Raw genomic sequence first — 25,930 nt, 5'->3', positions numbered from 1 at the left:
TGGCAAGGGATACAGATTCAAGAAAGTCTATTTTTGGATATCTGATTACTTTTGCAAGGAGAACTGTGACATGACAATTTAGGTTGCAGAAATGCATCGCATTGTCTACTACAAAAGCTGAGTTTATTGCAGCGATTGAAGCTTGTAAAGAATTGCTCTGGATGAAGAAGTTTGTGAATGAGCTGAGCTTTACACAAAAGAGATATGTCTTATTTTGTGACAGTTAGAGTGCTATTCATCTTGGTAAGAATCCTATTTTTCATGGTAGATCCAAACACATTGATGTGAGGTATCATTGGATTCGTGATGTTTTGGATTCTAAGCAGCTTGAACTTGAGAAGATACATACTGATGATAATGGTTATGATATGTGCACAAAGGCTTTACCAAGAGTGAAATTTGAAGCATGTTGAATGGTTGCCGATTTGGCGAACTACTCCAGATACTCGGAGGGGGGAGAATTGTTGGGTTTTGGGTTCCCTCTTATGTGGAAAGTTCAAATCTTTTTTGAGTCCACTTATTTTTGATCCATTAGGGCTATTAGAGTTTTTATAATATACCACTTTAACCATAAGGAACTGTATAAAAACAAGTTTTCAACCATAAAAAATAAAGAGAACAAAAAGGGAATTTTTGTTGAAAAAATTATATCCAACGTGTTTTGGTTCTTTCTATAATCAGATGGTCATCTTCATTTGGATAAGACTGAAATTTGGTGAGTATTTAGAAAACTCGTTGTTCTTCATTTTGGACGTTAGATTTTTGATATTTTCAGTTCAAAGTTACTTTTCACGTTTTTCTTCTCTGTACCGACCAATATAACTTTTTTCGATGATCGGACAGCCCATTTGTAGTTTGATGAGGCTGAAATTTGGTGAGTATGTTCGGGGTAAGTTGTTCTATGATCTGAATGGTAGAAATCAGATTTGAACAATCAAAACGCATCCGTTTTGTATGAACAGTAACTATTTTGGTGATATTTCTCTATTCTCTTGTTTATCTCTTGTTGTTGAGAATTTGTTTGAGCATTATTATGGTTGCTTATAGTTGCTGTAAACACTAATTTTTATAGTGGAGCTCTTTTATTTTGATCCGGAGAGGTTCCGTGGTTCCTATCTTTCACATTTAAGGGATTTTCTACGTTAAAAATTTTGGTGTTTTTGTGTGATTATTTTTTAGCATCTTGAGCAGATTCTATCATATTTATTTTGACTGAATTTTTTATTTAGTTTTCACTCCTTATAGATTCATTCAAATGCTTTTTTACAATTACAACTCCAGAATCCTCACTTTCCATTTGTATTAGAACTATCTCTCTCATTACGATGCAAATATTCTCTTTGAGCTCTAATAACCATATATAGCTCACTCCATGTATGTCACTAGTATATATAGTGCAAAGGTTCGTATGAAATATAGAAGAAAAATCTCTCTTCCTCCATTCTCTTATTCTTGTTAAGTTTTCAATTATATATGTGGTACTTAAATCCCAAATAAAAAATATTTGTGATCATTGAGTCCTATATAAGAGTTCAAGTCACATACTATCAATAATTTGAGTTTCAGATTTTGAAAGTTCATGGTTCGAGTATAAAAAATTGTTGTGTTGAGTATAAAAAGGTTTGGATTTTTAGACTTCAAAATGGGAGAGAGGTTTAGATAACAAAGTAAATAAATAAATAGACAAATAATAATAGAAATAATAATAATAATAATTATTATTATTCAAAAATTCTGAAAAATTAACACGGACAAAATTAGGGTATTGCACTCATGCTTTTCCTTTTCTTGTTGGATTGTTAGGCAACATCTGAACAACATAGGATCATAATTGAGTACTTTACATGTTTGTAACCTTCTACTAGTCATGATCTCCATTCTTGCTAGATAAAAAAAAACTATTTCATCTTTTTGTGATTAATAGTTTTTTTTCTTGCTTGTTGATCCTCATAATTTTTCAATTCTTGCTTTTAGTGAATCATGCATTCATGTGGTAACAACATTGGGAATCTTTACTTATTTAAAGGTCATACATCACTCTCTTGGATCATGAGAGTTCAGATTGCACTTGATGCTGCAAGGGGTCTGGAATACATCCATGAACACACTAAAACTCATTATGTTCATCGTGATATCAAGACAAGCAACATCTTGCTCGATGGTTCCTTCAGGGCAAAGGTTATAAGATTTTAGTAATATGTCTAAATTGATTTTGTGTTATATTTTACTTTAAATTAGTGTATGTTTCGAAAACATCTTTCTTCTGCTTTCAGATTTCAGATTTTGGTTTGGCAAAACTTGTTGGGAAAACTTGTGATGGAGAAGCTACAACGACCAAAGTTGTTGGTACATTTGGTTATTTAGCACCAGAGTATGTAATCTAACTCTTTTATTTGATTATTATGATCCTGACTTGACTTCCTAATTGCTTCCATTTTGATATTTCATAGGTACTTAAGCGATGGCCACGCAACCACCAAAAGTGATGTTTATGCATTTGGTGTTGTCCTTTTTGAGATTATATCTGGAAAGGAGGCAATAATTCGAACAGAAGGAGTGGGAATGACCAAAAATCTTGAAAGGCGTTCACTGGCATCTCTTGTAAGTTATATCAGTGCATATTTGAGGAGAACATCATGATTAAGTTCATGATTGGTGCAACATCTTTCCTTTTACTCTAATTCTTGAATTAGGTTCATGTAATTTAACTTAGATTAAACAATAGTGTAAGGAATTTGGGTGGAGGGTCGAGAAAAGTAAAAGTCTATTCAATAAACTAAAGAGGTTTGATAGTGTGAAGGGGAGAATAGGTTTTCTTTAGAGGACCAAAATAAAAGAAAGAATATATCTCAAGTTGGAAAGTATGATTCAGATGGAGGAGATTACTTAGAGAAATAAATCAAGAGTCAAATAGATAAAACAGGAGGATAGAAACACCAAGTTCTTTTATGACATGACAAATCATTACATAAGAATAAACTACATGGAAGAATTGAAAATTCATGACTACGTGATGAATGACAAAGATACCTTGAGGGAAGGGGTTAAATCCTTCTTCGAATGTGTTGATTTTGGAAAAAAAAAAATTATTTTTTACCCTTAATGTTGTTACACTTGTAGTATCTATAGAATTCCTACCCTATTGATAAAAAAATTCTTATTTTAGTAGATTTTTAATTATATAAAATTATTATTTTTATAAATCCTAATTATATAATATCAAATAATAAATTAAAATAATTAAATAATAAAATATAGTAATCAACACCCCGCTCCTAAGTTGGTGTAGAAATATCACACATACCCAATTTGCGGACTAAGCTCTGAAGAGTCGTCTTGCGGTTTACCAGTGACAAAGGATGCCAAAAAAAGTGCTGCAAATTGAAATAAGATATGTCAGACAGCAGCTCGGCTCAGCTTGACTCAAAACAGTTTGGTTCGGCATCAAAACGGCTCGGGCAGGTCCACAATAGCTTGGTCTCGACTCTAAAACGGCTTAGAATTGGCTCTAAAATGGCTCGGGCTCCATTGGAGTACCACACTAGCTCATGCATCACCACACGCTGACGGACGCTTAGTCACTAGACCACCACGCGCCACTGCATGAAACCGCCACGCACCGCTGTCGAAAATACCACCGCACGCAATTACCAGAGTCTCACGAGAGTCATGCATGTACTGACTCACTAGACTAACTGCATATACTATATCAGGTATAGTATGTGAGAGATAAATGAGTCGTCCAATTAATCTCTGATATTTTCCTAAGTTGTCTGATGTACCACTATCTGCTTGTAGTTTGTGATTGCTTTTAATGGGTAATTCTGGTGGTTTGCGACCCATTATACCAGTATCTTCTAGTAAGTATAGGATATACTTTTTTAAAAAAATGAAGATCTCTTTATTTAGATCTGACAACTTCAATTGTCAAGAAGTATTGTAATTTTTTTAAATCATTTATTTCAAACTCTTGAATAAGAAATTTCTTTAGTTGAACCTTCTCCTCTGTATCATCTTCAGTAATCACAATATCATGTACATAAACAATGATAAGAGTGATCTTACCCTCATGATGTTTGATAAACAGGATATGATCAATTTTGCTTTGTTGATATCGAAAAGAGATCATAACTCTTCTAAATCTCTTAAATCATGCTTTTGGAGACTACTTCAATCTGTATAAGGCATTTTTTAATTTGCAAACTTTTTTTTCTGTCCTCTCATCTTTAAATACAGGTGGAATTTTTATGTATATCTCTTTCTCTAAGTTTATATGGAGGAATGCATTTTTTTACATCAAACTATTGTAGATCCCAATTGAACGGCCGCGCGTGGTTCGTCTTCTTAGGTTGTTCGCGCGTTCTTTCTCCGATTTTTCAGCCTTCAACCTACACAGACCTAACCGAAAAAAGGTTACGCGGCCTCCAATCTAGTTTCGCCGATCGAATTTTCTTCTCACATCGCGATTTGCGTTCCTTCACGCAGATCAAGAAGAGCTGGCTGCTGATCAACACACATGGGCCGTTCACTGACCCATATCTGCCCAGATAGGTCGTTCGCATGCTATACCTCGCTGGCTGCTTGCCACTCACGCGCAGATCTACTCTGATCCGCCAACCGCCGTTGCTGTTTCCTTTCTCTTTGATTTGATCTGTGCTAAGGCTTCGATGCTGTTTACGGTGGAGATAAGGGTAGATTTGGATAAATGAGTACTAACCTAGTCTATTGTGTTATTTTAGAGTTTGAAGGAAACCCTGAAATTAAAAGGTTAAAATAGTTTTATTTGCCTCTGATACTGTGTTGATTTTTGAATTAAAAAAAATTTATTTTTCACTTTTAATGTTGTTATACTTGGAGTATTTATAGAATTCGTATCCTATTGATAGAAAAATTCTTATTATACTAAATTTTTAATTGTATGAGATTATTATTCTCATAAAATCTTAATTATATAATACTAAATAATAAATTATGGTAGTCAACAGAATGATTGTAAACTGAGGATACTTCTTTTGGACCTATTCTAGAGCTATATTTCAGCAAGAGGGTGAGCAGGACTGAGTGTTCTTAAAACATGAGTTCTTGGAGGAAGAGATCCATGAAGGTCTTATGAGCTATAAGGGCGATAAGACCTTGGGTTTGGATGGATTAAATATTTGATTTCTTCAGTAGTTTTGGAGAACATTAAAAGAGGATTTAATTGAATTATTTAAAGAATTCCACTGTTTTTTGTGAAGAGCTTCAATTCTATATTTTTTGTGGTTATTCGAAAGGTTGAGGGGTCTCAATCATTAAAGACATCAGGACAATTAGTCTTGTGGGATGTGTCTACAAATCTATTGCAAAATTTTAGTTAGAAGCTAATAAAGGTAGTAGGAAGAGTGGTGGGAAAACGTTAAGATGCATTTGTTGGAGGGAAATGGATTATGGATGCTGCTCTAATCACGAATGAGAAAGTTGATAGCTTATTGAATTAGAGTGTGAATGGGGTGCTATGCAAGCTTCACATGGAGAAGGCGTATGAATATGGGACTTAGAGTTTTTTGTTTTCTAGATTGAATTAAATGAATTATGAAGAAAGATAATGCCTAAAGACTTGTATTTCTTCCCCCTCTTCTGCAACAATGACGAGTGAGGACCTATCATCTTTCTTCAAGGCCACCAGGGGTCTAAGGTAAGGTAATTCCGTACTTCCTATATTTTTATTATTGTTATGAAGACATTGAATAAAATACTAAAAAAGACATAGGTCAAGGTCGAGAGATCTCAATCATTAAGGACTTCTGACCTAATAAGTCTTGTGGGATATATCTATAAACTTACTACAAATGCTTTAGCTAGAAGGTTGATAAAGGTGGTAGGAAGGGTGGTGGGGGATGTCAAGATGCCTTTGTCAAAGGGAGACAGATTATGGATGCAACTTTGATTGTTAATAAAGTGGTTGATAACTTATTGTAGGATACTATATAAACTTGATATGGAGAAAGTGTATGATTATATGGCTTGGAATTTTCTATTTTGCATACTGAATAAAATGGAATTTGGAGAAAAATGGTGCCTATGGATGAAGACCTGTATTCCTTCCTCCTCTTTTTGCAACAATGGTGAATGAGGGCTCATTGCCTTTCTTTAAGGCCTCCAAGGGTTTAACACAAGATGATCCCTTATCCCTTCTACTTTTATAATTTTAATGTGGGCGTTCAATAAACTGTTAAGAAGGGCAAGAGATCTTGAGCTATTCAAAGGTTGGACAAAGCTAAGGGGTAGTAAAAGTGATACATGTATTTCTTTTAGATGATATATTACTATTTTCTGTCCCAGATCCCATATCCCTCGTCAATGATAGATGTGTGTTACTAAGTTTCTAAGTAATATCCGATCTCAACATTAACTTAATAAAGTTAGAGTTAGTGTAGTTGGGTGGTAGTAGGGACACATGCTCTTTTGTTAGTATCTTGGGATGTAAAAAACTCACCTAATTAAATACCTGGATTTATTGTTGGTGGCCAAGTATAAAGATTATCAATTTGGGATCCCACTATTGAGAGATTTGAATCTCACTTGTCAGGTTAGAGGAGAAATCTATTGCCTACTAAAGATTGTCATTCATTGAAAGCAGTTTGATCATTATCCCCATATGTTATGTGTTAAAAGCTAATAGTCACAGTTTGTGTGGAAGAAGATTAAAAAACACTCAATGTAGGTTTCTCTAGGTAGATACTGACGAGAAAAATAAGTTTTACCTTATGCGCTGGAATATGGTGAAACAACCTCTTTAGAATTGTGGTTTGGAAATGAGATTGTTCACTAAGTTAAACAAGGCTCTTCAAGGAAGTGGCTATGCAGGCTTATGAAGGAGCATGATAGTTTATGGAGGAGAGCAATTGTGAATAAATTCAAAAAGGAAGATAAGAGCTTGGTACAGAAGAATGCATAATTACCCATATGATGTAAGGATACGGAAGAGAATTTGCAAGGGGAGAGGGGATTTTCAACAATATATTAAGTGAAAGGTGAGGAAGGGAGAGAGTGTAGCGCCCTGGGCTCAAACAAAATAAGCCAAACAATCTTTTGGACCAACCACTGACTTTTAAAAACTCAAACTCAAGTTATTAGTCATGTGTGACTTTATCTCAAATCTTCAGCATCCTTACTAGGTGCACATATCACAATTATAAATTACAATCCAAAGATTCATAAGATCTTAAACCGCACTAGCTCGGAGTTACCAAGCTGAGACATGCTCTTATACCATTTGTAAGTGAAGTTTTTTGGAGAAAATAAATTTTTAATTTTTATTACTTATGTTTTGTTTACATTTAAAAGATATATATAGATTGATTATCCTTATTTTATTTGAACTCTAATTATAAGATATAATTATACTATTAGAACTCTAAATAATATAGTATTCTACTTAACATGAAATCTTTATCAACACTCCCCCTCAAATTGGCGCAAAGATATCACACATGCCCAACTTGCAAATTAGGTTCTGAAGAGATTTGTTGCGTAGTCCTTTAGTGAAAATATCAGCCACCTGTTCGTCCGAAGATATATGATATAAGCATAGAGAGCCATAAATCATCTTCTCTTTTATGAAGTGTCGATCAATCTCAATGTGTTTTGTTCTGTCATGTTGAACTCGATTATGAGTAATGTTAATTGCTGCTTTATTGTCATAAAATAGGGATAGTTTCTCATCTTTAAGTAGTTTCAACTCCCTCATTAGCTTTTACAATCATAGTACTTCACATACTCCTTGGGCTATTGGTCCATATTCTGCCTCAGCACTGGAGTGAGCAACCACATTTTGTTTCTTACTTTTCCATGTGACTAAGTTGTCTCCTACAAGTGTGCAGTAATCTGCAAATGTTTTTATTTTAAGGTGACCATGCTTAGAAAAGAGCAGATTTTTTCCTGGTGTAAACTTCAAGTATCATAACATGCGGAAGAGAATATGTAAATAAGTCTCACGAGAATCATGCATGTACTGACTCACAAGACTAACTGCACATGCTATATCAGGTATAGTATGTGAGAGATAAATGAGTCTTCCAACTAGTTTCTGGTATTTTCTCAAGTCAATTGATGTACCACTACCTGCTTGTAATTTGTGGTTGCTCTCAATGGGTGATTATGCCCGCTTGCAACTCATTATACCAGTCTCTTCTGATAAGTTTAAGATATACTTCTTTTGAGAAATGAAGATCTCTTTATTGGATTTGATAATTTCAATTCCCAAAATGTATTGCAATTTTCCTAAATTTTTTATTTCAAACTCTTGAGTAAGAAGTTCTTTCAACCGAGCCATCTCCTTTGTATCGTCTCCAATCACCACAATATCATCCACATAAATAATGAGAAGAGTGACGTTAACCTCACAATGTTTGATAAATAAAGTATGATCTGCATTGTTTTGTTGATATTTAAGAGAAATCATAATTCTTCTAAACCATTCAAACTATGCTCTTGAAGACTTCTTCAATTCATATAAGGTCTTTTTTAATTGGCAAACTTTTCATTACGTCCTCTCATCTTCAAATTCAGGTGAAATTTTCATGTACACCTTTTCCTCTAAGTCTCCATGGAGGAATACATTTTTTCCATCAAATTGTTGTAGATCCCAATCAAGGTTAGCCGCGCAAGACAAAAGTATCTTAATTGTCTTCATCTTTGCAACATGTGCAAATGTCTCTTGATAGTTAATCTCACAGGTCTAAATAAATTTTTTAGCTACTAATCTAGCTTTGTACTTTTCGATCGATCCGTCTTTTTTGTATTTTATGGTGAATACCCATTTGTAGCTAACTGTCTTCGATCCATTCAAACCATGCTCTTGGAGACTTATTCAATCCATATAAAGTCTTTTTTAATTGGCAAACTTTTCCTTGCGTCCTCTCATCTTCGAATTTAGGTAAAATTTTCATGTACACCTCTTCCTCTAAGTCTCCATGGAGAAATGCATTTTTTCCATCAAACTGCTATAGATCCCAATCAAGGTTAGCTGCGCAAGACAAAAGTATTCTAATTGTCTTCATCTTCGCAACAGGTGCAAATGTTTCCTGATAGTCAATCCCATAGGTCTAAATAAATCCTTTAACCATCAGTCTAGTTTTGTACATTTCGGTCAATTCGTCTTCTTTGTGTTTTACGGTGAATACCCATTTGCAGCTAACTGTCTTCTTCAATCCATTCAAACCATGCTCTTGGAGACTTCTTCAATCCATATAAGGCATTTTTTAATTGGCAAACTTTTCTTTACGTCCTCTCATCTTCAAATTCAGATGAAATTTTTATGTACACTTCTTTCTCTAAGTTTCCATGGAGGAATGCATTTTTTCCATCAAACTGCTGTAAATCCGAATCAAGGTTAGCAGCGCAAGACAAAAGTATTTTAATTATCTTCATCTTCACAACAGGTATAAATGTTTCCTAATAGTCAATCCCATAAGTATGAGTAAATTCTTTAGCCACCAATCTAGTTTTGTACCTTTCGATCGATCTGTCTTCTTTGTGTTTTATAGTGAATGCCCATTTACAACTAACTGTCTTCTTTCCCTGTGGAGGTGAAACAAGTTTCCATGTTTCATTCTTTGTTAATGCTCTTATTTCTTCAATCATGACTTTCTTCCACTTGGGATCTCCTAGAGCTTCTCTCCAATCCTGTGGAATAGACATAAAGGAAACAGATAAGACAAAAGTTCTATAGGAGGGAAATAAAGAGTCATAGGAAACAAAGTTTGATATAAGGTGCTTAGTGCAAGTTCTCATTCACTTTTTAATAACAATAGGTTTATATAATAAATCACAAGTTTATATGATAAATCACAAGAAAAAGATAACTCACCAGTATCTTCTGGAATCAGAGAAGATTCTTGACTTGGGACAATGTATGACAGCTTTTTCAGAATTATCTCTCATTGAATACATTTTCAAGTCTAGTTTATCTAGACATCCAACATTATCTTCTTGACTTAGACTTTCTATAATAAAATTCTCCCCGTGAATATGATTCTCAATCATTACTCAATTAGTTATCACTTCTTCCTTTTCATTCTCCCCCTGAAGAGTTGTTGGGTTTAAGTTGAAGTAAAACTCATTCTCTCTAAAGGTAACATCCATAGTTACAAAATATTTTTTAAATGGTAGATGATAACGTTTGTACCATTTTTGAATAGAAGAATATCCAACAAATACACACTTAAGAATTCTAGGTTCTGGCTTATCCACATTTCTAATAAGAACAAAATACACACATCCAAACACTTTTGGGGGAACAATGTAGGAATTTTTGTCTTGCAAAACCTCCATAAGACTTTTAAAATTCAGAATTTGTAAAGACATTCTATTGATAAGATAGACAGCTGAGAGAACTGCATCTCCCCAGTAACTCTTTGTTAGATTCATTGTGAACATTAGTAACCGAATTACTTCTAATATGTGTCTATTTTTTTTCAGCAACCCCATTTTGTTCACTGGTGTAAGCACAACTTTTTGATGAATTATCTAATTTGACTTCAAGTAGGCACGAAACTCACTATTCATATATTCTGTACCATTGTCAGTTCGCAAAATCTTAACTTTAGCACCATATTGTATACATATCAGTTTGTAGAAAGATTGAAAATATGAAAATACATTACTTTTGTTTTTAACAGATAAATCCATGCTAATCTAGTACAACAGTCAATAAAAGTAACAAATCATCTATAACTAGAAAGAGAAGTATTCTGAGTAGGTCCCCACACATCAAAGTGAATAGTTATAAAAAAATTAATACTTCTATTATTACTTAAATAATAAAAGCTTCTCTTATATTTAGCAAGTTCGCATGCATCACAAAACAAAAACTCCATAGAAATTCTTTTAAATAATTTAGAATATAATTTTTTTAAAACAAAAAATGAAGGATGTCTCAATCGTCGGTACCATTATAGTATATCCATATTGACTTTTTTATTTCTAATAGTTGCTTGATTTCCAATTAAAGTCGGATGTCTATTCAAGACATATAAGCCATCTTGTAGTCTACCAGTGTCAGTCCTTTTCTCGGTTTGAAGATCATGAAAGATGCAATGATCAAGAAAAAATTCAATTTTACAGTGAGATCTCTAGTTATGGCAATAATAAATAAAAGATTGTCAGAAAAAGTAGACACATGAAAAACTGAAGACAGTATAATAATAGGAGTAGAATTAATGGAACATGTTCTCGACACGGGGGTGTATGACCCATCTGCTATACGACATTATTCTCTTCAGTACAAAAAGAATAGGTTAAGAATTCTTTATAATAGCTTGTCATGTGTTTGTTAGCTCCAGAGTTTATGATCAAATTATCAGGAGTGGAAATAGGATGAACAATACCGATTTTACCATATTTGATATGCCAACAGTTGATGAAAAGTTAAATTGACTCAAAAGACGCTTCAAATTTTAAATTTCTTTTATGAAAAATGCTCCAACTGATGGTGAACCAGGTGTTTTCCTAACCTCAACAAAATTTGCTTGAGCTCTTGTGGTTCCACCTTTTCTTTCTCCCTGACCTCTAATTGGTCTTTCATACAACTTCCAACAAGTTTTTCTAGTGTGTCTTGGCTTGCCACAATAGTCACACTTTCATATATCTCTGGATTGATAAGACTGAGCAACTAATCCAGCCTTTTCAACTAGTCTAATGTGAAGCATGACATTTCTTCTACTCTCTTCTTGCTGAACATAAATATAAGTTTGTTCTAATGGAGGAAATGGATTATTATCAAGTACTTGGACCCGTATTTGATCATATTCGTTGTTCACACCAGTTAAAAGATTATAAATTCGTTCTTTTTCTATCAATTTCTGAAATTTAACTGCATCTGCAGAATAATCTGCTTAAAAATCTTGATAGTAATCTAACTTCTGCCATAATCCATTTAATTTAGAAAAATATTGAGAAATAGTCATCTCTCCTTATTTTGTGCCATGAACTTTATTCTAAAGTTCATAAATCTGGACATCATTACCCATCTGTGAATATGTAAGAGATGTTGCATTCCATATTTTTTCAGTAGTGTTAAGCAACAGATATGTTCTGACAATATGAAGTTGCATGGAATTTATGAGTTATGACATTACCAATGAGCTCTCAGAGTCCCATCTATTATATTCTAAACTACCAGCATCTGGTTTTTTCACCTTACCAGTAATGTAACCCTGCAATCCTTTACATTTGATGAACAATAAATAAGATCTCAACCAAATAAGATAATCAGTCTCATCAAGTTTTACGGGACTGATTTGAAATGAAGAATTATTAAAGCTAGTAACACTTATCTTTTTTGTTTATGTCATTTTAGAATATTAAAAATAAGAAGAAAAAATACCCAGTAATGAATAACAGATGTCCTATTTGCACCAATAAGCCAAAAGAGGACAAAAAAAACTTGGAAAAACGGCTCAGACTCGGCTCTAAAATGGCTCAAAGTTGGCTTGGCTCGTCTTCTCCGGACAGATCTCTCAACATGCGCAGAAAAAGGTAATGGTATGTTCTTTTTTACCGACATCTGTTGATGTGCGGCTGTAATTTTTTACTAGTGCCTGTGGATGTGCGGCTTTAACTTTTTACTAGCGTCTCCGGATGTGCGGCTGCACCTTTTTTACTGGTGCTTGGGATGTGCAACACTTTTTACCGGCACGTGAGGATGTGTGGTTGCAGTTTTTTACCGTCGCCTCCAGTGTGCTGTTGTACCTTTTTAGTGTTTATGAATGTGCGGCTATAGCTTTTTACCAATGCTTCTAGAGTGCGGCTGCACTTCTAACCAACGCTTACAGAGTGCGTTTGCACTTTTTACCAGCGCTTACAGAGTGTGTCTGCACTTTTTACCAGCGCTTCTAGAGTGCGGCTACACCTTTTTACCAGCATCTCCACTGCCGCTTAAAATCACCGTAAATACTATAGAACACATCGACGGGTTCAAATCCGTTTTGGGTGGTGATGAGAGTATATCTGGATAAAAAGGTACCGACCCAGCATATTGTGCTATTTTAAGGTTTGGAAAGAATTCTAAAATTAGATTCCTAAAATAATTTTATTTGCCTCTGATATCATGAAGTTTTTTGGAGAAAATAAATTTTTAATTTTTATTACTTATGTTTTGTTTACATTTAGAAGATATATATAGACTGGTTATTCTTATTCTATTTGAACTCTAATTATAGGATATAATTATATTATTAGAAATCTAAATAATATACTATTCTACTTAGCATGAAATTCTTATCAAGAGTAAAACTTCATAGATAAGCACCACAAGTCCAACAACAGTTTAAACCCAAATCATTGACTCTTAAAGTCTCAAATTCAAGTTATTAGTAGTGTATAAAGCTCATATATCTTTTCGATGTGGGATTGAAGAATTACAAAGAGGGGAGTTTTTGGCATGATTAGTGTGACTTTAGTCCTTGAAGGAGGGGCACTTAGGTAACAATTTCCGTTGGTCTTTGCTGTCACTCGTTATAGTAGCGCCATGGTTAAGGATTCTTTATGGAGATTATTGATTTGACAAGAAATCTTAACAAGCTGGAGATTGTTGAGTATGAAAAGCTTTTCCAATATCTACCCAAGAGTCTTCCAATGAGGCTGAAGATGAACAGATTTGGAGTCTAAACTCAGAGGATTTCTCTGTGAAGTCTTTCTATTTTCACTTAGTTAGGAGCATGGGAACTTATGAGGAGATTGGTTCGAGACAAACTTGGAAGATAAATGCATCGGCAAGGGTGGCTTGTTTCGCATGGAAAGCAGCGAGAGAACGGATCTTAACCCTGGACATACTGATAAAGAGAGGATAGTTTTGGTAAATGGGTTCACTTAGGTAAGGGAGATGTGGAATCCTTCAATCACATTCTGCTGTGGCACCTGTTTGTATATCGACTTTGCACTCTAGCATATAGTCTTTTGGGAGTAAGCCGGGTGATCACATGTTTAGTGAGAGATGAGATTCGGGCTTAGAGAGAAATGTATCAAGATAAGTGCTCCCAAGGCTCATATCTTTGGCTACATTTTAGTGATTTGGAAAGAAAGAAGTAAGGGAGCCTTTGAAGGTACAAACGCAAACTTTGATAGTTTCAAAATAAATGGTTCCAAACCTTAATTTTTTTTTTTAGTTTAAAGTTATACTATTTATTCTTATGAGGACTTGGGAGATCTTATCAATTTTTGAATCGATATTTAAATAGTTTTCTATATGGGTTTGGATTTTCTTGTATCAGGATCTGACTTTGACATTTAATTTACCAAACTCAGATTTTGGAAAAATATTAAGTTTAAGTAAATATGGAAGATAATTTGAAAATTAAAGAAATAGTAAGGACAGAAATGAAAGTCTAAATATTTGGGAGTAATTTTGAGATATTTGAAAGATTGAGGTAAAATTTAGAATTAAGGAAGTGTGGGGCAGAATTGAAAATTTCAGAAAAGAAATTAAGATTTCTGGAAAGAGAGAAGAGTCTTGTAGAGAGAGAATGTGAGAATATTTTTGAGAGAGAATACAAAATGTGAGAGAGAATGTTTTGGAGAGAGAAAGACACTATAGATAGAGAAAGAAGCTGTTAGAGAGAGGATAAGAGAGATAGACAGATATAGAGAGAGAGAGAATAAAGATGAAGAATACAGAAAGGAAAAAAAGAATAATTGAGATTTATTTCTAAAAGATTACAAGATACTGATTTTGATTTACAATCTATTATTTATAGATATGAAATAGTACATGAATCGTCTTTTCGAATTGTCAATCGTTATTATGCGTCGGGAGCTGTCATTCAGAGGAGCCTTTTCTTCCCGTCGATCGCATCACATGGAGGATGAAGATGAACAATCGACTGTGTGAAGAAGAAACAGTTTAGAGAGAGTTGGGCAGTTCACTTGAATGAAGGAGTGGTTTAGCGAAACTCAATTTTTAGGGTTAGCCAAGATCCTTTATGCCTAGTTCCACAATCCTCTTCATGCACCCATTTTTCCAGCCATATATATATACATATATTTTCTAATCTTTCTGGGATTTGACAATTCTCTCCACTTGGATATCAACCTTGTCCCCAAGGTTGAGATTCGGCTTCCAACTTTTGGTGTTCAAAAATATTGTTACTATTTATTATAATTATAGGTATATTATATATATATATATCTGTATTTATATATTTTACTGTGCTACCGAAGGACTCTTTTGGATCTTTTACATATTCTTATGCTTGCCATTTGGAGGTTGATCATTTTTACTTTCTTCTTCTTTCTCACATGTTTCCATTGCCATGATTAAGTTTTCTTTACACCAATGCCCTAGAGCGTATTTTTCTCTACATCTGTAGTAAAGATTGTTTCTCCTCAATTCCGTATGATTTGAACTCCTCAAAAGTGTTGTTTCTTGAAAATTTTGAATTTTAAAAGAATTTTCAATGATGGGAACACTACCTTTAGAAGAAGTTGTAGAGTGCTTCAACTAATTGTATCGGTTGATGACATCTACTTATTGTTCTTACAATAAAAGCAACTCAAATGCTTGAGTTAAGGTACGCGACCTGTGCATCTTTACCATCGGTTGAAGTTCATTATTCAGACCACTTGTAAAACTGGAGATGAAATATTTTTTAAAAAGTTCAGGATTCTCTGTTAATAATGGAGACATCACTTCTTCAAATTTTCCTTGATACTGGAGGACAATATCTTCCTGAATCAATTTGTTGAATTCCTTTGCAATATCAACTTCAGCTAATCCTTCAAACTTTCTATGTAGTTTCACTTCGAACACTTCCTATTCAAACATATTTGGATTATTTGCTAACCCATGAAACTAGATCTCTGTCTTGTCTCAAAGATACATTGAGGTTGTTTCCATTTTACTCTCTCTTCTGGGATGTTGAAAACATGGAAATACTTGTTGGATATTCTGATTCATGTTCTAGAATTTTACCCATCAAAAATAGAAATTTCAATTTTTGAGATAGGGTTACCATTTTGATTCCCACTTTGATCCGAACTACCAACCCCAATTTCTTTAGTTATCGGGTTCGGTAACATTCCTCTAGCAATATTTAAAGCAGAGGCGGAGGAACTTACCTGAGCGAGTTGTTTCACCAATCCACATGTTGTTTTGCAAGATTTCAGTGAGTCTTTCTAGCTGTTTGACAAACATAGTCAGTCGTTGGTCCACTATGGTTCAGATTTGCTGTTGTGATTTATATATTTTGGATCTAAAGTTCAAAATTTTATTATCTATCTCATATATATTTCCCTCAAAAGTTTGTATTTTCTGCGGTTCGGACGTCGTAACTTTGCATTTATTTTTCAGCATGGCTATGAAGCTTGCAAGAATTTCGTCAGATCGAGCTGCTTTGATACTAAGTTGTCAGGACCCAACTTTGACATTTAATTCACCGAACCTAGATTTTGGAAATGTTGAGTAGCATATTTTGTTATTTAATTATTTTAATTTATTATTTGGTATTGTGTAATTAGAATTCTATTAAAATAATAATCTCATATAATTAGAAATTTAATAAAATAATAATTTATTTTTCAGTAGAATAAGAATTCTATAAATATCTTAACTGTAACAATCTAGAAAGGAAGAAATAAAATTATTGATTTTTTTTCCTAAAATCAACATGGTATTAGATCAAAATAAAACTATTTTTGGGTTTTAATTTTAGGATTTCCTTCAAACCCTAAAATAGCACAATAGATTGAGTTAGAACTAATTTATCCAAATTTATCCTTATCATCACCCTAAACAGCATTGGAGCCTCATCATAGATCAGATCAGAGAGTGAGGAAACAACGGCAGCAGTGGGCAGCGGATTAGACCAGATCCACGCGTGAGTGGCGACTAGCCGGAAAGGCATAGCACGCGAACGGCCTGTCCGGGTAGATATGGGTTGGTGAACGGCCCGTGTGTGTCGATTGGCGGCTAACTCTTCTTGATCTGCGCGAAGGAACATAGATCGCGATAAGAGAAGAAAATCTTATCAGCGCAACCAGATTGGAGGCTACAAAACCGTTTTTCAGCGAGGTCTGTGTAAGTTGAAGACCGAAAAACTAGAGAAAGAGCACACGAACAGCCGAAGAAGACGAACTAGCACACTGGCAACTAGATCGTGCGAGGCCAGATTTCCAGCTTCTTCTGATGTTTTTCGACGTGTTTTCACCAGATACGTGCTGGATCTAAGCGTGAAACAGTTTCTATGGTGTTTTCGAGTCATATTGCTATGGTGCATGGTGGCCGGCGGCGGCACGTGGCGGTTTCCGGTGGTGGCGCGTGGTGGTTTGGTGACTGGGCGTCCATCGGTGCATGAGAGCGGGTGTGGTACTCCAGTGGAGCCCGAGTCATTTTAGAGCCGAGGTCGAGTCGTTTTATAGTTCAACCCAGGCCATTTTGAACCAGATCGAGTTGTTTTGAGTCAGGCCAAGCTATTTTGAGTCGATCCGAGCCGTTTTAAGTCGGGTTGAGTCGAGCTACTGCCTCATAGATTTGGTTCCAGTTTACTGCACTTTTTTGGCATGCTTTGGCATTGATAAACTGCAGGATTATTTTTCAGAACTTGGTTTGCAAGTTGGATATGTGTGATATCCCTGCACCAACTTGAAGGGGAGTATTGAGTAGCATATTTTATTATTTAATTATTTTAGTTTATTATTTTGTATTGTGTAATTAGAATTTTATAAAAATAATAATCTCGTATAATTAGAAATATAATAAACTAAGAATTTCTTTTTTAGTAGAATAGAAGTAAGAATTTTTTTTTCAGTAGAATAAAAGTTGTATAAATACCCTAAGTGTAACAATGTAAAGGGTAAAAAAAAAAATTATTAATTTTATTCTTAAAATCGACATGATATCAGAGTCTAATAAAGGTATTTTAAGGTTCTAATTTTAAGGTTTCCTTCTGTTATAATACTATATATATTCCCTATATATAATAGTATGATTATCTTTCCAAATATGTAAGCGTAATTAGGAAGAAAATAATTAGGATAAATCTCTGTACATGTATATATATTCCGACTTTCATTTCGATAAAGATACAAAAATTACTCAATATTTTTCGTCCCTAACCCTTTATGTGGTATTAGAGCTAGGGTTAGGGTTAGAGCTTTTAGGGGTTAAACTAATAAGAGTTGAACAACTCATTCCCAGCATCGAAGGAAGTCTATCACCATTCTGCGACTAGTTCAAATCGCAATCTGCATAGTGGTGCACACAGAAGAGGTGGAGGAAGCCATTTTCCAGCAGTTTTGAATCCTCACACGTTGGTTGGATCGGAGAAGACTGGTTTGCGTGCAGGTCGAGTTTTGCACGAGGTCAGGATATGAAGAGACGTTCGGTCTTCCTATTTTGAGCAAGAAACCAGAAGGTCGGAGTAGAGAAAAGTCGCGGTGGAGTAGATCGCGTGATAACAAGTTTTCTGAAATTTTCTGGTGTAATTTAAGGTTTTTTTTTTTGCAAGCCCCTTCTGGATTTCGATTGTTTGATGGTTCTGTGGTGATTTACGGCCGAAAAGAGGCATTTTGGTGATTTCCGGCGGTGGCGCATGGCTTTCCGGTGGCAGTACGTTGCTTTTCAGTGGCGGCGCGTGGCTTTTCGGCGGCGGCGGCGCGTGCGGTGGTGCGTGAGCTCTGGTGGTGACAATGTGGTTCTCTTGGGTTTCCGTGTGTGAAGAAGTATTATGTTTTCTCAGATTTTTTGATTTATTTGCAGTGTTTTTCAGGTGTCGCTGATTGTTATATTTTAAATATTCTGAGTGGCATATTTTTATGACTCTTGGATTGAAATGGATGATAATATTGTTTGTTATTATTACCGTGAATAAAGGCATATAAAGCGGTACTATAAGATATTGTAGAATCTCAATCGGAGGACAAAGACCTTTAACATTGTTGCTACTACTGCTAACTCATCTTTTGAAAGAACTGTTATGATTTCAGCTGGCGAGTATGCTAAATTCACTCAGTATCAGGAATGTTTGAATAAATTTTTTGCTCTTACTGAATCAGAAAAAAATGTTTTATCTTTTTCTTAAATAAATGGGTGATTGATTATGGTGCTACAGATTATATGACAGGTAATCTTAATATTTTTTCTAGTTTCATTTACACAAAACATCTTTTCCTTTAATTATTGCTGATGGGTCGATCTATAATATTATTGTGTTCGGGAACCACATAACTAAAGTCATCTATTACTCTGTCATTTGTATTAAGTCTACTTAAACTTACACTCAATATGATTCTTGTGAGTAAATTTACTAAAAATTTGAATTGTTGTATTAAATTTTTTCCTGATCACTGTTATTTAAGATCTTATGACAAAGTAGATTATTGGTAAAAAAAATATATCATATGGTCTTTACATTTTTTATATTTGGGTATCTCGATCAGTTACGTGCTCTAGTGTTATCTCTACATTTGAAGTACATTTTTAATTGGGACATCCTTCTCTACTGTGTTGAAAAAGTTATGTCTTCAATGTCACAGGATAAATCTTTTCGAGACTACCCGTGCGGCACTTACTCAATCTGTGCGGCTAAGATTAAGCAAGTGAGGCTTTAGTGAGCAAGGAGAATTAGCAAGAGCAAGAGAAAGCAGCGAGCTTGAGGAAATAAGAGAACTTTTACTGAGAGTTTTAGAATCTTACAAAATATGCTTGTGTTGCTATGTGTGTACAAAATGAGGGGAGAGGCCTATTTATAGTAGGAGATCTTCAAAATAGACGGCTAGGATTTACATGATCAAACTGTGTACATTAATTTACAAGATAATTCTAAAACTATGTACAAAAGCCTACAAGAGATTGGAAGTGTCCAGAACTTCCTTGAGCAATCAGCTTCCGCAGGCTTTTAGAGACTTCCGGACTTGTCTCACCCTTTCCAAAATTGTCCCCAAGCTTCCGGAGGTTTCTAGCATGTTCTGGCCCGTTTACGTGTTATTTGGCATGTTCTGTAAGCTTCCAGACTTTTCCTGTATGTTCCATAGAATTCCCGTGGGATCGGAATTTTCCCTTTGCCGTGGGATTTTTCCTGCGGCTAGGCAGCATATTTGCACGTGCGCTAGGCGACCTTTGTGCGCGCATGCATTCGGCACTTGTCTAAGGCTTGGCTGTGCATCATGCGCGCCGGCGTAACATTCTCCCCCGCTGGATCGCACGATGTCCTCAGCACGCTCTCCTCTTTATATCATTGGATAGGGTAGGTGAATTGCCATAATAAATCTTCTTGCTCCCATGAGACCTCACTACCCGGCGGATTTTTCCATTTCACCAAGTATTCTGTGTACTTAGGCACGCAATGATTCCATACCTCCTTGTCCGCAAGGATTGGTCACACATGGTTCAAATGTCATTGGCATTTAGATTCACACGGCCTTTGTTTTCATCTACCGCTATGCCCCTTAGGCTATTAAAGGTTGCCTTTCGCTAGGGTGTGATCATAGAATCCTAGATGTGAAACTTGCTGGATATTTCCAATATGGCTAATTCCTTTGGTTGACTTATCATGCTTCCTCCTTGCCGGTTTCACTGAGCCAGATGGTTGATGATCTGGCTGTGCTAGTTGCTGCAATGGCAACTAGTTGAGGCATATTCACATTTAGTTATCCCCACGCGTTGCAACCAGTCTGATAAAGGAGTTAAGCTTAGATAAATTCCATTCCTTTCCGTGCCAGTCAGTTAGACCCACTAAGGTTAAGTCATAGAGTAAGGTACGAAGCAAAGTCGTGCCGTAGTCAAGCGAGATGGAATAAACAGGCTATCTATATGTTTATAGATCAACCTCTGGTTTCATGCCAATCAGAAATGGAGGAATGGAGGACATGGTGAACATGCAGTAAAATTGAAGAGGAAGAGGAAGACTGAACAAAAGCAAGCAGGGGTTGCTGAAAGATTTGACGAATAAATATCATCTTATTGTAGTGGAGAAGAGCCAAAAAAGATTATATATCAGAGATGATACGGTGCTTGCAGAGAGGATAACAGAACTTGCATGCAGCTGTGAGAGTGGAGAATGCAGTAGATGATGGAGACTATAGGAAAATTAGGTTAGGGTTTATTTTTCAGGTATTTGTATTTTTAAAAATATATATCATATTTAACTGGGCTGGGTTCAGGTGGATCTTTATAGGTTAAATCTAAGCCTGCCACACCCTATTACTGGATGCCTGTTAACTCAACCTGAACCCGACCTGAACCTGATAATATTGGGGGGGAAAATGGCTTCAGGTCTGATTCGGGCAATCAGGTTTGCTGAGTTCGGAGATGATAACATTTTTATGTATGAGTAAATATTTTGTAGTAGCGTCATTAGACTGTACATTTCTCTTGGCATATCTAGATAATATCAGAATAAATTGAAACATTCTAGAGCTACTAAGGTAATTATAAAATCGTCTGCACCAAATACAAATATTTCTCCTAGAGTAATTTTTAATACGAATAGCAAAAGGAAAGAAAGAATTTCATGTCCAACTCAAGTTAGTTATTTTTTTGATTACTCCATTAACAAATAGATATATAAATTTTATTTCAAAAAAATAAAATAAACGGATATATAAATCAAGTATCATGGAATTGATATGAGTGGAGATTATTCAATTAAAATTCAAAGACCTCATATTTGCATGTGTATTGCATTATGTGCACACATTTTGACTCCACTAACTACGCTACAGTTCTGTTCTCCACGTTTATCTCAAAATCACCAAATTTTGTCTTCAATCATGAAATATGCTCGAACACATTAATGAGTGCAAGTGCACTATTGATGAACTGATTATCATGTTGCAAAAATAAGATAGTTTATCAGTGAACTGAAGATGTGAGACCTCTACCTTTTTCTTTCCTACCACAAATCCCTGTAGTAATTTTCTCTCCAAACCCCTACTCAAATCCTACTTAGCACATCTACTACTAATGTAAACAGAAAAAGTGAGTGTGGATTCCTTTGCTGCAATTCTCTTGATGCCTAAAACTACCCTTGCAACTTTTTTATTCACAATCACCACGAAATGAGACAGATAATAGGCATCCCTTGATCCACCTATACCATCTTGACACAAAATCTTTGCGCTCTATGAACCCATCTAAAAATCTCGAATGAACCCTATCATATGCTTTTACAAAATATAATTTCATGACGAGTCCCTTTTCCTCAATTCAAATACTTCATACTAAAGAACAAGTTAAAAAAGGTCTCAGACTATCATCCAGTCAGCTTCATGACAAGTGTGTACATGATAATCATTAAGGTGCTGCCTTTGAAATTTAGTGTGGTTCTGGATGACATAATTTCACTGAACCAGAGTGTCTTCTTCAAAGGTAAACAAATCTTGGATGCTTTTAGTAGGGAATAAGGTTGTGATATAATCACCACAATAAAGTCTTTAACTATGTGATGCATATCAACTAATAAATTACTCGTAGCACTTTTGACATCTATTCTCAGTATTCAAAAGTTGCATATGTTGGAGGAAGTCATCAGGTCTAGAAAGAGGGGCATCATAAGTGAGCAGATCAGTAGGTGCATGGGTGGTCAACCATAACCGATAGTGAAAGGACTCTTTCTTGTAGGCCAATTAATAGAGTTACAAGCAATGCGTTAATTTGTCTACTAGGGATTCTAGGGAAAAACCCAAATATCATACCTAGGTATCTGGTAGATGAATCACACAATAAAATATTGAGAAGATTCTCAAGATAATTGTAGCTAATGGTGATGTTTATAATATTCTTATACTACCCAAAAGATTGGTGTTTATTCACCTGGCTCATGAATAAGTACCTATATGGCTACGGCAGTGGCCTGCCTACCTTGCCATTGAGAAGATCTCCTTACCCTCTGCTCCCAAACATGACCTAAAATCATGAAATATAGATGACCACGTGTATATAAATCATGCATGCATATATACATGTATGAATGAAAAGCAAAAATGTGTGCACATAATGCAATACGCATGCAAATATGATTAATAGATGTCTTAAAACCCGAAAAAAGTAAATCTACTTCTTTCACTTGGGAGTATGGGGGAGGTATCTTTGGTATTCAGAGGATGAAAATAAGGTCGAAAATTTGAGATACTCGTTTTTGCAGCATCCTCTATCCTTTGTTTTCAGTTTTCTTGTGGATATGAAGGGGAAGACAGAGGAATGCTTGGAGGAAGGAGAAAGATATATAAAATGCTGATTAAACTAATATGAAGGCCAAGCTTGTTTTACTTTTACTTTTTTTCTTTCTTTTGGATGCTCTATTAGCTGAAGCATCAAATTCGTCAGGACTTCAACTTGTACAAATGTCATGTATTTCTCAAAAAAGATGCTTGAATTTTTGTAGTGCATGCTGCAAAAAGTTTGCTTCTTAGCATGAATCTTGTTTTGACATTAGAAACTCACAAAAGTTGCAGATGCCATGAGATATCATATTCTGACTTACAAGCTCATATTCCTGGAATGCAAAAATGAGTTTTGCCTACACTTATCCTTCATATTTGGTATTTAGTTAATATGCATAAAAATATTTATGGAGTGATAAATCCTTGATTCACTACAACTCTTTTCTTGGAGGTTAGTGCCTCCCCCTCATTTTTTTCTATATGTGGGTGAGCTAATGATGCCTTGTTGAACTGCCATTTACCCTGAGGCTCTCCCTTACCAAAGGAAAGAGGTAGTTCATGTATCATGCGCATATTCATTCTATAAAATGTTTGACTTGTTGATGGTTCATATTGGTACAGTATGTTGTGTTCATTTGTTGCAAGTCCGAAGAAGTCAGTACTGATTCTATTGATTATCATTTAACCTAATGTCTGTCAATATTGTGGATGCAGATGTTAGCAGCTCTTAGGAATTCCCCTGACTCTATGAGCATGTCAAGCATGAAAGATTATGTTGATCCTAATATGATGGATTTGTATCCCCATGATTGTGTGTTCAAGGTACTTTTCAATATCTATTTCCATGTGTTTGTTGGCAAGAGATAGATTTTTTTTGCTTGGGCTTGTGGAATATAAAACTTACAGGTGTTAGGAGAAGTCTTATTGATAGAAACAGAATATCTGTCCCAGATTTAGAATATAATTTATGTTCAGAATATACCAGTTTGGAATGTTTTTGAGTTCTTTCCTTATTTGCGTCCTACCCAAAGTTGGATCTTCTTGTATAAATACCTCATCAGTAAAGTAATGGAAACATAGAGAAAAATTCAATCTAAGAATTTAGCACTTGCAAGTGGAGAACTATTTTTAGGCGGAATAAAAGAATGGACTATCATCCATTTCTGCAGTGATAATTGGGACTTGAAATATTAATGCTTTAGTAAGAAAGTTTAATTGCTCCTTTTTTTTTAACTAGGGTGGGAGAAGAAGCAAAATCTGCAACCTACAAGTAGAAACTTGAGTATTACTATGATCATGGGAGAAACTTGAATGTGTAGTCCCTCTAAGTTTCACTTCTATATCTATTAGTTATAGTGCTAGCCAGGTTTTGCTGCTGGCAAGAAAACCTCTATATGTCTGTTGGAAGTGCAGTTTGAAGATATTGAGTCACCTCTTAATTTCTTCTGGTACTTTTTTTTTTTACGTAGATGGCCATGCTTGCGAAGCAATGTGTCGATGAGGATCCTATCCTGCGGCCTGACATGAAGCAAGTCGTGATTTCCTTGTCCCAAATCCTGTTATCTTCGGTGGAGTGGGAAGCTACTCTTGCCGGTAATAGCCAAGTTTTCAGTGGGCTTGTTCAAGGAAGATAGTGATGGAGCAAGCATCTGTGCTCCTGCTTTCTCCTCCTTTTCCTCTCTACTCAACTTGTCTGTTTCTTTACAGTTTCAATCATGTGTGAATAGTAGTGCCTAAATTTCCTATATCTATCTGTGATTTACCATTGGCCGGCTGCCTTCTATTAATGTTGTATTCTTTTCTAGGTTCATTTATATGGAAAAATTTTGATGTAAAATGTAATAGTGTATGTGACCAATGGTTTGGATTGATTGTTAAACTTTTTCTTTTGACATGTTTGATTATTTATTTATATTATATTTTTTAAATTTAAAATATGATATTTTTACGAGTAATTCTTTTTTCTTTTTAATTTTTTTTGTTAAGCCGTAAATAAATATTGAATAGTACTACGGTATAAAGATATGTGAAAAAACTTAAAAGTTAATGGGGCAGTAAGTAGATGTCAACTAAATTACTTTGACTTTTTTAAAAAAATCTACATCAGCTATCAAATTAATTTCTACAAAGAGCTTATAATTCTTATAATTTTGAGATTCTTCAGAAATAAGTTGGGAGAATGTTCCTAGAATCTTTATAAAATAATATAATGAGAATATCTCATGAGTTAGGTCTTGCGTTAATCAGAGCATTGATGATATTGGATTTTAAAGCATATTTTTCATGTGAAGTTTATCATATTCATGGAGCCTTGACCTCATTAGTGGTGCCGTAGCTACAATGTACATATACATCCATACATATATATATATATGTGTGTGTGTGTTTGTGTATTAGCAACTCCTTAGAGATAAAATAAAAATAGAATTCCATTAGCTGTGAATTTATGGTCAATGAAATTGGTACTTTCAAAATTTTTCAAATCAGTCTTTTATAATAAACAATAGTCTAATTATTGTTAAATCTAATGTACATGTAGACATGTCTTTCTGGACAATTTCATTTGAAGATTTGCCCATTTGATATCCACGTAAATGCTATGTTAACTAGAAAATTTAATGTCCCCTAAATTCTCCTGCACTTTTCTTCCTCATCTTTTACTCCATACTTCAAAAGTCATAGTTTAAGAAAAGTTATATGCCCTGCGTTTAATGCTCTAAGTTCATTGAAAGAAAGCTTGTCACAGAGTCTTCTTGTCATTATGGCTTTCCACAACTGATTTCTTCCTCAACTT

General features: G+C 34.9%; 1 protein-coding gene across 2 annotated transcripts in view; it reads left to right on the top strand.

The window, feature by feature from the left end:
* Positions 1 to 25,071, top strand: part of LYK3 (protein kinase family protein / peptidoglycan-binding LysM domain-containing protein) — a 56,911-nt gene extending 31,840 nt beyond the window's left edge. Inside the window, exons 7-11 of one of the 2 annotated variants that reach the window (XM_088218176.1) lie at positions 2,027 to 2,178; positions 2,274 to 2,371; positions 2,451 to 2,601; positions 23,851 to 23,958; positions 24,606 to 25,071. In XM_088218176.1, the coding sequence (XP_088074302.1) occupies positions 2,027 to 2,178; positions 2,274 to 2,371; positions 2,451 to 2,601; positions 23,851 to 23,958; positions 24,606 to 24,770 (674 nt within the window). In that variant the 3' untranslated portion in view covers positions 24,771 to 25,071. The other variant, XM_088218177.1, reaches the window with a different exon arrangement.
* The last annotated feature ends 859 nt before the right edge of the window (positions 25,072 to 25,930 follow it).

Source organism: Carica papaya, chromosome 4 (genome assembly GCF_054855325.1).
Source record: "Carica papaya isolate Zhongbai chromosome 4, ASM5485532v1, whole genome shotgun sequence".
Classification (NCBI taxonomy): Eukaryota; Viridiplantae; Streptophyta; class Magnoliopsida; order Brassicales; family Caricaceae; genus Carica; species Carica papaya.
Note: the sequence above shows the minus strand (reverse complement) of the source record. Positions and strands in the feature narration are given on the sequence as shown.